The following is a 12,532-nucleotide window of genomic DNA, read 5'->3' as shown; positions in this document are numbered from 1 at the left end:
AAAACAATTCGCGAAAAAAACAAACTGGCATTACTTACACAATTAATTGGGTCAACAAGCCAACTTTAGTTTCTTTCTCTCTCGCTCCATTTTTTCTGCTGATTTGTCTTTCTTTTTTACAATCAGTCTTGTTGCCCATAGTAATCGTCTTTCTTTTGCACGGAATTGTAGACTAATCTTGGCTGGCAGCAAAGGGACAAATTTAATCTTCCAAAAAAAATTTTTAAGTAGGTAAAAAGCAAAATTGGCTGTGGTTTTTCGCCCAAAACGTTACCTTTGTTCGAGCTTGTTCGTGAGCGTAACTCTGTTCTGATTGGTCAGAATATCCAAAACAAGTTATCGGTAGAAAAATCTATCTTTGTTGATGTTATTGCTTACCAACTTATTAGCTTAAACGGAAAGCTAAATGTGTTCAGGGAGGAAAATATGCATCATTCATTTGATGAGACTGATGAAAGTTTTATTTGCCATGTAAACTCAGGCTTTTTTCCACACAAGCTCTCATATATACTTGCCTACAAGTCGAGCTCAAATTAATTCGCGAGCGCGAAGCGCGAGCGGTAGACTTTTTGTGTTTTCTGCGGCCGGAAATGAGAGGCGAAGGACGTTGAGAAAGTCGAGCTCTCATATTACGCTTGGGCTGCCTGTGTTGACAATTCGCTTGCAGGCCAGGATGCCAAGGAAGGCTGGGCTACATTTACACTGTCCAAAATGGCGGCAAGCGATCTTGTAAGGTACGTATCCTATGTTTTCTTCTCATTTAGCGTTAAAAAGACATAAATATGATTAACTGGTTGACGAAAGGTTCCCCTCTTATTTCATTTTTGGCAGAGAAGGGAATGAAGCTTTCGTTGATGACGATTTTGAAGTTGCTATAAAGGTAAACGGGTTTAAAATAATACGCTTTCCGTCACGATGTTATTTAATAACATAAGGTGAAGTGCGATGTTGACGAATGAGAGTGAATGGTGCGTACTATACATATCATGTAGATATAGTGAAATAAAAAATAATAACTTGGAAAAATAACAATATAAATTGTAATGAGGTAGCTAAAGCTTATGTTGTGTTGCAGAAATACACAGAAGCTTTAGAACTAAACGCGTATGATGCAGAGACCTACCTAAAACGAGCAGCAGCTTACATGAAGCTTTCAAATAACCAAGGTATTTGAAGTAATGCTACAGTGTATACAACATGCACTTCTTATGTAGAAGTGTTCTTTGTTTATGAATTCCAGTGAGGGGCATGGTAATTGATAAGACAAACCAGCATGCAAAGAAAGTCGTGGCATAAATACTACTTGTGATATTTCAGAGTTGTCTCAAATTTCACTTGCCTAAAGGCCTGTCAAATTATGCATTTAACAATTTAGAAATATCACTCGTGGTATTTATGCCATATATCTCTACAAATCATGTTATTACCTATACTAATTGCTGGATTGTGCAAATTACAACAAATGTATGAACCTTCTTTAATAGCCTGGCCTCAGGCCTGTCACATTTGCTTTGCTAGGATTTTAGCTGAATATCTTTACAACAATTTTTTGTCAATGATATTTGTAGCTGCTGCTGCAGATGCATCTTCAGCTGTTAGTCTGCAACCACAAAATTGCAAGGCACACTTGAGAAAAGGGTATGGAGTTGAGTACATTCTGTACATTTTTATTTATTTATTTATTTATTTATTAAATAATAATTTAAAAGTACCTTCTTCACTTATATTTTGCTGTAGTCATTTCCTATTATTGCTGACAACCTTAGGACCATGAGTTTGAAGATCCTTTGTAAAGAAATTTGATAATGATGATTGAAAAAATGATTGGTCTTGGGAAAATTGTAGTAGCTGAGGTCAGCACATTGTATTCATGTGGTACTGATTCAGTAGCAGAAAACATTTGGACAGACTGGACAACTTATTCATTACAGCAAGATTGAAAAAAAGGTCTTATCTTGACATTCACTGGTGACTGCTACTGACATTGATAGTAATCAGTTTCACTCTGCTCTTTTGTCTTTGATTGCAGAATTGCTCTTTTCCATCTTGATGATTTTGTTGCTGCCAAGCAGGTTTTTTTAGATGCTTTACAACTTGACAGTGAGTAGGGGAATAAAGATGACTGGTAAAATAGGCAAAACATATGATGGGAAGCTAACTAGAAAACCTAACAGTTTATTTAGCTTCCCAGCTCGCACTTTTATAATTTTACCATGAGCTAAATAAAGAATTACTATATTTAACTCCCGTAGTAGCCCGTGAGTGGATATGTGTGGGGATGACACTGTACAGAGTTTTCTCTTGCATACTTTCGTTGTATTGAACTCTAAAAAAAGCTAAAAATTGACTCTTTAGTTGTGTTTTGGTCTTTCATCTCTTGTATATTAAGGGTTGTATCCCATGATTTTGGCTGAAGATAGGTCACATGACTGGCCCAAGCTGAAAAAGCAACAATAATTGGTGATTTTTTTTATTATTATAAGTATCATTATAAATTTTTGTCAGACCAAGACATTGCAACCACTCATGCAAAACAAAGTGCATAAACACCTCTCAACTTTCCAACAGAATCTTGTCTATTGTACTTGCTGTTTGTGAGCCATGCAGATTTAATATCGTCCATTTGAATGGGCTGGGTAAAAACAGTGTAATAATACATTGTTTCTTTTCTATTATTCCCATCTTTTGCAGAAGAAAACAAGGAACTAAAAATGTGGATTAGAAAGTGTGATGCTGAGTTAGACTGTAAGTGTTTTGATAGAACATGCAGTCTTAAGGTAAAATTAATCTTTTCACTGTTTTTTTTACTAGGATATATGTGTTACAGGTCAAAATTAAATTCAGGTTTAAAGCTTTTAACCTAGGTTGATTCTCTATTTCCTTTGTCTCCTAGCCCTAATTATTCATAAATTGGGCTTCAATATTTATTGCTTTTATTTATTGCTACATTGTACAAGCACTCAGCAAAATAACTTGTTTTATTTTTCAATTCACATGCATTTGTTAATTTCCTGTTATTATGGCATACCTCATTGTAAGTGTCTCTGTCATTTTAGCATAGTACATAATATTATAGTTAGCTAGTACCTAACCATCAAATTTGTTGTTGTTGTTGAGGATTTCTCTTTTACAGATTTTACGACAGGATGAATGTAACAGTCTTTATCAGTTCTTCTTTCAAGTCATTCTCTTCACTTCTTGTCATCGGGTTAAAAAATCTGTGTTGTACCTACATCATATTCTTCTTTGTTGATGTCGTTTTTATTAGTTGAATTTTGTTTTTTATCCAGTGGCAGAAAAGGAAACAAAACTTGGTCCAGCTTCTGCTCAAGAGGTATTTTCTTAGTAGTTACATGTACTTATGCCTCATAGTATTGTTTCATAAAAGTCAAGTAGAGTTACGAGCATTTTATCTCTGAGACTCTTTGATTCCTCTATATACAATTTGTAAGAGAGCAAAACATAATTATCTGTTGTAGCTATCCTATTATTCTAACATTACATATTAATTGACTGGTAATGTTATCAAATAATAAAGGCATGTGTTTATACAAAGAAAAATCAAGTCATGGGTAGGATATTTCATGGTATACCTCTTGTGTCTGTCAGTTTTTGCTTGCTGGCAACTATGGTTGGCGGCTAGAAATGTCTACATTTTAGTGGCTTTAATGACTAATGGTCTTTTTACTCGACATTATCTCACTGGCTTTGAATTAACCAACTTTGAACATAAGAATTGACGTTGACACAAAACACCAATAATTATACATGCACTAGGGTTTGTACAGGTTATGGAAAACCTGGATCGTCATGAAATTGAAGAATTCATTTTCCTGGCCTGGAAAGTCATGGAAAATTTCAGTTCTGCTAGATAGATTAAATACTGCAGATGTCAAAGTATGGACAATGTAAGATAATGGCGAGTAACTAAATGACATGGATTGTAGTGGACACTAGAGCTTGTGTCTGTTGAACTGAGTTAGATCCATGGATACCCTAAAAGAAGGAAAGTTTTGAAAATATTTGAAAGTGACCACTGAAACTAAGGTCATAGAAATCTTGAAAAGGTCATGGAAAAAGTCATGGAAAGTCATGGAATTTGATGAGCTCAAAAGAGTGCGAACCATGCAATAATGCAAGTACATTGTGGAGGTACTAATTTTTTGTTCATTGTAGGTTGTTTTTGGTGTTGCCACTGAAGATTTACCAGCAACTCAGAAAACAACAAATCAGACAGCCAACTCACAAGGTGCAGTTAATGGTGAACAACCTGTCTCTGCAAGTGTTGACTCAACTACGTCATCTGTGGCTGACACATCTGCAGCAGTGTCTACTGCCACTTCTGAGTCTCAATCGCGTCAGGAGCAACCTCAGGCAAAAGTGGGGCCTCCAAAACCAAGGTAATGTTTAAAAAAGAAAAACAGATGGCTTTAATTAGTTAATTATTGCACTAAATTTTGTGATCTGCACTTCTTTATTGCTATAAGTTCAGCACTGTCACAAATGTACAAAAAGGCACTAAAAGCAACTGGGCACCAAATTTAGTGAGATATAAAACTGAAAGAGTGTGATAATTTACTATAAAACTGAGATGACCTCTACTTAACAGAAAGAACATTCACACGTAAATGACTTTTATAATTATAGCAAAATACATTTTAACAAGGCACCAGTGGACTAACTTGGACAAGGGTAAAACAGATAGAAATAAACTGTTTAGTTTTTGAAAACTGCTTAGTCAGAGCAGTTTTTCAGGTTTGATGCTTTGGTATATAGCTCTGCAGAGTTGAAAGTTGTGAAAATGAAAAGTCATTTGTATAGTGTGGGGCAAGTTTGTGCTCTCATCGTTCAATTGTCTGTAAAATTTTGAGAGTTAGAGGAGATTATATAATACAGCATGTATCTTGATAATTTTTTAACAAATCACTTTCAAATTTGGCAATTTAATTATTAATTAAAAACTCTTCCTCTCAGTGGTGACAGATATTTCCTAACTGGCCTCTGTCAAAAGTTGAAAGAAACCCTAGAAAGGTCCATTGCATGTCTAGTTATCCATTAACACTTTTTAAACATGTTTTACTAGATATGACTGGTACCAAACAGAAACCCATGTTATTATAACCATTATGATAAAAAACACAAAGCAAGAGAATGTCAAAGTGGAGTTTGGTGAAAAAACAGTAAGTTGAACCAGTATGATTATAAAGTAAGGTAATGGGAAGCCACCGCAATGGATTGGCCGATTAACAAATTAGAGCCAGAGATTTCTAATATCCACAATCATTGCTTAAAAACTAATGGTTCTGTAATCTGTCCTTTTCACCTTTTGTGCCACCATCTCTGCAGTCAAAGTTTTAAGAATGAGGAAGTCTCAAGGGATGTTTCAGAGCCAACTTGAATTTTCCAGAAAAAAAAAACAATGATAATAATTAAGATGGCTCTGAACCCACTTTCAAAGTTTTGAACCTGGCAAAAATGCTGTTGTGTTTTCTCATAACAATCAAATGGATATTAGAAAAATGACCAAACTTGTTTTCCCTTGGGTTTTAATCTCGTTGATCCAAAATAATTATTTTATAAAATGTTAGTAGTATAATAATAATTTTTTATTATTAAGGAGTACTAGGGAGAAGTTGAGAATATCATGAAAAATTAATCATATCAAGAAGGCCCAAAACATATTTATTGCATAAACTTTGCAACTGTAAAGATTATTTGTTTCCAATGCATTATTTGTATCATAGATATAATTTTTTCTTCATTTATTATTGTCATAATCCTGAGATTATAAAGCTGTGCTACAGAAGAATATTCATCTATTACTATTCATGATTATTTTGATTAAAATTGCATTTTAGTTGAGTGCAACAGTCAAGCTTCCATCTGGTAGTGATTTCAGTTTGGAATTGGACCTTGCTCATGCTATAGTTCCTTCACAGTGTAAAACAAAAATCATGACAACAAAGGTAAAAATAAAATAATGTCATTATGGAAACAGTAATGATTATCAAATGTTGGCACTTGTTGATCAAAGCCTGATGATGAGATTCCAAAAACTATTTGAAGATCAGAACTGTACTTGTACTCACTCTTACACATGCTTATGTGACATAATTTTTTGGCAGTTTACACTAAATGAGTTGTAGCCATAACTTGTACTAGTACTGCTGAGGCTATAGACATGCTGTATTATTGTTTACTTGAAAGTACCACCCCCTGATTGATTCATCAGTGCCCTCTCAGCAGCAAAAAATAATTATTAAACAATTTGCAAGCCAGTGTGCAAAGACAGTCGTGTCCGATAGCCCGGGGCTAGTGGATTTTGCTATCGGGCTGGTGAGTTTTGTTCTTAACTTGCCCGACGGGCAAGTGTTGTTTTTTGGGAAGTTCAAATAACGGAAGGATTGTAATCAATCCTGCCAATCAAAAAGGGTTTTGGGGCTAGTTGAAATGACTTGTGGTTCTGGTACATGCTAGCTACAGCTTGCCCGAATGGCAGGCTGTAAAAATGACTTTCTTTGCACCCTGCAAGCTAACATTTGTTATTTTGCTGTTTCAGTTGTTTATAAACAAAACAATGGAATTTATTTATTTATTTATAATAAGATAAGTGCCTAATTCCACTTTGAAGAAGTTCTGCATTGAGAAGTTCATTGTAGAAAAAATTAATGCTTCATTTTTGTTTTCTATAGATACCACTAAACTTATTTCTGTTGAGATCAGGGTTACTGAACATGTCCTTTTGCAGATTGAACTAAAGATGAAAAAAGCTGAGGGAATAAGATGGTCATCTCTTGAAGGGGAAGATGAAGTGAAAGCTAAGCCAATTCCTAAACAAGGTTAGTCTTGCTGATACAAAGCCTGCAAACGTGTAATCATTATCACATGTAAAATGCCACAAACAGACAGTTATGGTCAGCTATATTGTAAATTTCTTATGGTTTTACTGTGAAACACAAGAAATATTTTATGAAATGTCATTTTACTGTGAGGAAATAGCCAATAAGGCACAAGAAAACTAAACTGGAAATAGCAGCAGTGTGGTTTTGAGGTTTGCTTGCGAGTCCTGAACTTTATTGTGAGTGGTTGCTACACAATCAACATTCCCATCTAGCCTGGTCAAATAGCCAATCAGAATGCAAGACTTGCTACATATACATGTGCATCTTCCAGTCCTCTCACACAGCCATCCACATAACAGCGAAGCATTGCTTGATCTGTGACTTTCTCATTACCCATGATGCAATTTGTTGTCCCCACTAAATTCTGTAAAAGTTTTGTTTTGTTAGTCCTAAGAGAAATAAGAAATAACAAATTGCATCATAAGAAATGTGTAAGTTGCAAATAGCTATCAGTCCAGTGATTTTGTTACCTCTGCATCCTGTGTCCCTGACGTATAAAAATCCCCAATGACACAAGATAATTCATGAAAAGCGTCCTGTAGGACGCAAAGAATGGTTGATCAATTTGAAGATTTTTTGGTAGAATATCCTGTTCATGCGATTTCTGTGGGTGCTGTTTAAAGGTGCATATTTATTTTAGTCTTTTTTGTGCTTTAAATATATAGGACCATATCTTAATTTCAGTAAACTGAAATAAAGAGCTTTAGTGTCTGTCTCCAAACAGTCTGTCTGTCTGGTTACATAAAGACCCAAGCATGACACCTTGGTTTTTTGAACTGGGACTCATTGGTTATGGACTGGGACTCATTATTTTTCGCAAGATGAGTCCCAGGTCTCCCCATAACTATTTGTAACAAAATCACTGTCTACCCGAGATATTTTGATAGGAACATGACTGTACGTACATCCGTCCATCCACACCATTGGGAAATTAAAAGTCACACTTTCTAGCTAGTGTGGCATCCTGGAATCTGATATTTCCTATCCATGTTGTGGTCATTTGACATCTGTCAAAACAGGGTATCTACAAGCCAGTATCATGTGACCATATCAAATAATAATTAATAATAATTAATAATAATAATAATAATAATAACAATAATAATAATAATAATAATAATAGTAGCAAACTACATGATAAGGGACAAAAATCATGAACATCTATTTCTTTTCACTTCAGAGAAATCTCAAAGTGACATTTCCACAGTGCATAAATACCCATCATCAAGACATGTTGGTAAAGACTGGGATAAACTTGCAGCACAGATAGCAAAGGACGAAAAAGAGGAAAAACTTGAAGGAGAAGCAGCTTTGAATCAATTATTTCAACAAATTTATGGTGATGGAAGTGAAGAAGTTCGTAGAGCCATGAACAAGTCATTTGTTGAATCTGGTGGAACAGTGTTGAGCACTAACTGGGATGAGGTTAAACGTGGGCATGTTGACTGTAAACCACCTGATGGCATGGAATGGAAAAAGTGGGACCACTAAAGGAAGTCAGGACTGTGAAGTGTGAATGGCTTGTGACCATGCTTTTCCTAGTTACAGTAGACGCATGCATTAACTGCATTCCAAGACTTCATCAAAAGAAAGTTAAACAGCAGTGGTGTAGAATGGTACTACAATCATGGCTTTTAACTTTCAAGTAAGCTCAACAGGGCCATTTATACGAGGAAAAATAAGACGCGTCTTAAATAAGACGCGAACTGTACTATTTATATGAGCATGTCTTATCTAATAAGACGCGTGTTAGCTAAGCCGCGTCTTATTTTAGATGAAATGTGCCGTTTATACGGAAAGTTCGCGTCTTATTTAAGACGCGTCTTATGTAAGACGCGTCTTATCTTTCCTCGTATAAATGGCCCTAATGTTAAAAAAACAAAAACTTCCTAAATTTCATTTCATAAAATTAAAGTGCTTAGGAACCATCATGATATTATTTACAGTACCTAAACCTCTGAGAGAAGCCATGAAAAGTCAGTTCTGAAGGATGGTTTTTACCCCCACTCTACACCACTGGTAATGATTGCTTGGAAAGCTCTTATGACGTTTTACTTAATTTAACTTTAGCAGTGCAATGATGAGCAGATTGAAGCTGATGTTTCCTGACTAATTTGCAGGTTTTGTTGCTTCCCACCTTACTTTACTTGCTATTTTACTGCAAAAAAAATGCTTATGCAAAAATGTCAGGTGGCTTTAGTTCTGCTGTAAAAGAAGTTTGACTTTTTAATAGCAGAATAACTATGTGTAGAGCCCAAAATTTGTGAATAAATTATTATTGAAATGTTCAGTCGCAGCCTGGCTCGATTCATTTCTACATAATTTCCAAAGTCCATGCAATACTTATTTTTATCAGCACTGCTATAATTATCTTTTTTCAAAGCCCTTCTTTATTTTCTAGCCTGGGACCAGGCTTTGCTATGGGGGGAAAATGTCAAAAAATGGAGTGAAATGGCCAAAAAAAACCAACAACAACAACAAGAACAACAAATCTGTGAGTTAAGCGAGCTGAGCAGTAGGCTGGAGATGAAGAAAGGGTGGCTTTGCTTGCCAATTTTTTTGGGGGGGCCTTTTTCTCAACTGTGGAGCCTTGTCCCAAGCTATTTTTTTCTGGTTATAAGCCCCTCTGTTTATAAGCCCTCCTAAAGCCTCTTACAAAGATATATAAGCCCAGGGCTTATAAGTGGCAGTTTATGGTAGTTGACTATTCTTCAGCCGAGTGATGATAATGATTATGATGATCCCAGATTCAAGAGAGAAAGTAGAATCATGTTGTCCTTTTACATGTAATTGATTGTTTTACTCTTTTCACAACAGATAGCATCATGCTCTGATAATGATGATAAAGGCCAATGTTCACAAAAAATTCCTTAGTTTGTTTTCCATTAGCAGACATTTTTATTGTAGAACTATGGTTTGTTTTCCATTAAATACTTTTTTGCTCAAAATCATGACTATGAGCTACAGGAAGGGCAGAGAATTGTTCTTCACCTAACCCTTGTTTCAGTCTTCCTGAGTTTACTGGTACTGGATTAAGGTATGAGAAACACGGAATAAACGCAACTTCCAGGGAAAAGTGTTCCGCATTGTCAGGCATGTCAATTTATATCATCTATTTTGTACAAAGGAACCTCTTTAACCTGTCCACGACTAGGCCTTGAAAACCCAGTCATGTTTACAAGGTTTTCAGAAAAGACAGCCTGCAGGTATGTTCCAAAGGACTCTTCTATGGCCTAGCTACTCTGTACACCCCACAAGAGAACTTCTTTTCTAAGGCTAAGAGAAGAAAAAGACTGGGTTTTTAGGCCTGGGTCGTTTTCTTTTTGTTGTTATTTTGAGCCAAAAACCATGTAATTTGATTGAAATGAAGTGAGTGTATTAATAAGGTGCTCAAGCAGCCACGTTTCACTGTATCATGGTGCAGTTCAACAGGTTGTCTTAACCCTTTAGTGTTGCATGAACTGTGTAGAAAAGGAAACTCCTCCTTTTGCCAAACATCAGATTGTACTGTTTTTCTTGCAATTTGTCAACCAATGCATAGCATGAAGATGTTGGTTACTTTCTTTCTTGCAGCATGAATCAACAGTATCAAGACATATGTCAGGATGATTGTTAAGCGTGTATATTGATGCTAGGTGATCATGATCATATTCTCCTAAATTTGCCCAAACTTCATCCTATAAATCTGAAGCAGTCACTTGCTACTTTCCACACTTTTCCACCTTCAGCAGTCAATAAAAAGTTCTGGGAGAAATGTTCTGCTTTGTGGCCATCAAACTTGACCAATCCCTCGACAACAACTAGAACTGTAGTCTGGCCAGGAATGGCTTGGTCTGAATGATAATAAGAAAAAAAGGCTATTCTGGTGACTATCCCAAATTCTTATAGGAAAGCAGGGGTATTTTGCAGAATGGCGAGCGCGAATGACTCTGAAGTTCAGTGCTGAGTGAATCAAGTTTTAGGATGATTTCCCAGTATAGTGAACCTAAATGGAATCTGATTCACTCAGTTTCCTAACCTTAATCACCAAAATTCTATGTATAAAGATATACCATTTATTTGCCCCCATCACAATAATTGATGTTGCTTGCAAATAGGTAATAATTGGCCAGCGGTCAATATATAAATTAAATTAAAGGCAGTTTGTGAATGCCGTCAAAGAAGAGGTATTTACTGTCTCGTTTGGCAAAACGTTCCAATGAATTATTTTTCTGGGGAAGTAGGGGAATTTATAATAATCAGTGAAAGTGAATGGGACCTCAAAAGCTTGGTTGTTGACATGACAACTAACTCGGCCCAGTGGCTTCAGATATATCAATTGTAAACTAAAGCTTCACTCCTAAGGATTCTACTGAAAAAATTTGAGGGCATTACATGTGCTAAAAGACCTAGAACCACTTTTTTAAATTTTCTATACATTTGTCTGTAAGAAAGTCTCAGGCAAAACTACAGACAAATATATAAAAAATCTAAAGCAAGCCTCTGGAGAAATTTAAGCACAAGTTTGCCCCCGGCATTTTATAGTGCAATCCTTTTCTTTGTAGGTTTAGTTTACAATTGATATTATTTTCATAACAGCCGTTTTACAGAAATTATTCCACATTAGATTCTCATACAAACACTGTAATTTCTCGTACGTTTGCCTACTCGTCAAATGGGCATCAACAACTGTGACAAGGTCTATTGCACCGGTTTAAGACATACAAAGTGGCACGTCTCTGTACCATTTCCAATTTCTTCACATTCTCTTTGGTATAGGGATCTTCGGGGTCATTAGGCATGGTATCCCGTTACTTTGTTCCATGGTCAGATCATCCCAAGCCAGATCGTTCACTTAATAGTCTGATTGTACCACAATGTAGTCAGACCTTTTCACAAGGGCGTTACCTCGTATTTTTAAGCCGAGACGCCAAAAAAGCGTGCTTCACATAATTTAGGTTATAACTTACATTCCTTGCATTGCATGCAGACGTTCTGTTAACTAAGGGTCGGTTCTATCATATGTTTCATATAGGTACTTAAAAACATAGTTTAAATACCTGACACAGGCTGGCAGTCCAAGGAATATAAAGTGTGCTCCGTAGCAGGAAGATTGTTAAAGAAATCTGTGATAACTTCTGGGCCTCCTTTTACTACATTCCCATTCCACACGATCGTCGTGTTGGCCGAATACAATTTTGACATTAGCTGTGTGTGAAAAAAACAATTCAAAACAGTTTTATATTAATTGGAAGAAAAAAAAGCAACAAGGGAAATATAAGCTTAAAGGAAGTTTACTTCTTTACCACGAATCAAATTAATTTAATTAGCTACAGCGTTAACTCACATGACGTCTTTTATCGAATGTTTCATAGTAAACATTGCTAAATTCTTCGCCCGCTTGTGTAGCTTGATCGACTGCATTTCTCAGAGCCTAGTTAGTAATGCAAAGGAACAAGAACGTTATTAGACAGAAAGTTAATTTATCTTCGTAAAGGAAAACAAGATACATTCCACACAAAACGTACATCTCCTTTGGACGCCATTTTGTTCTCTTACGCCGCTGCAGGTAGGTACGTCATATATGATTCCTATAGTGTACCGATATATAGATTCTTGTACTGCACTCTTTCTGCCGCTGGATCAACAAA

General features: G+C 35.9%; 2 protein-coding genes across 3 annotated transcripts; one reads left to right on the top strand and one right to left on the bottom strand.

Moving 5' to 3' along the window:
* The first annotated feature begins 699 nt into the window (after positions 1–699).
* Positions 700–8,573, top strand: LOC140947543 (protein SGT1 homolog). 2 transcript variants are annotated; one of them, XM_073396683.1, is made up of 12 exons: positions 700–734; positions 832–880; positions 1,076–1,166; positions 1,569–1,638; positions 2,030–2,100; positions 2,692–2,745; positions 3,291–3,334; positions 4,177–4,400; positions 5,084–5,180; positions 5,859–5,966; positions 6,749–6,839; positions 8,083–8,572. In XM_073396683.1, the coding sequence occupies exons 1-12, from the start codon at positions 712–714 to the stop codon at positions 8,391–8,393; spliced, it is 1,233 nt and encodes a 410-aa protein (XP_073252784.1). In that variant the 5' UTR covers positions 700–711; the 3' UTR covers positions 8,394–8,572. The 2 variants fall into 2 exon arrangements, with proteins under 2 accessions (XP_073252784.1, XP_073252782.1); XM_073396681.1 differs by having other exon boundaries at positions 703–734; positions 805–880; positions 8,083–8,573.
* A 1,756-nt stretch (positions 8,574–10,329) lies between these two features.
* On the bottom strand, positions 10,330–12,434 carry LOC140947947 (NTF2-related export protein 2-like). Its single transcript, XM_073397175.1, has 4 exons — positions 12,410–12,434; positions 12,229–12,315; positions 11,942–12,089; positions 10,330–10,735 (listed from the first exon to the last, which is right to left on the bottom strand). The coding sequence occupies exons 1-4, from the start codon at positions 12,425–12,427 to the stop codon at positions 10,575–10,577; spliced, it is 414 nt and encodes a 137-aa protein (XP_073253276.1). The 5' UTR covers positions 12,428–12,434; the 3' UTR covers positions 10,330–10,574.
* Positions 12,435–12,532: the final 98 nt, after the last annotated feature.

This window comes from Porites lutea, chromosome 9 (genome assembly GCF_958299795.1).
Source record: "Porites lutea chromosome 9, jaPorLute2.1, whole genome shotgun sequence".
NCBI classification, from domain to species: Eukaryota; Metazoa; Cnidaria; class Anthozoa; order Scleractinia; family Poritidae; genus Porites; species Porites lutea.
This window is presented reverse-complemented; position numbering and strand designations above follow the sequence as displayed.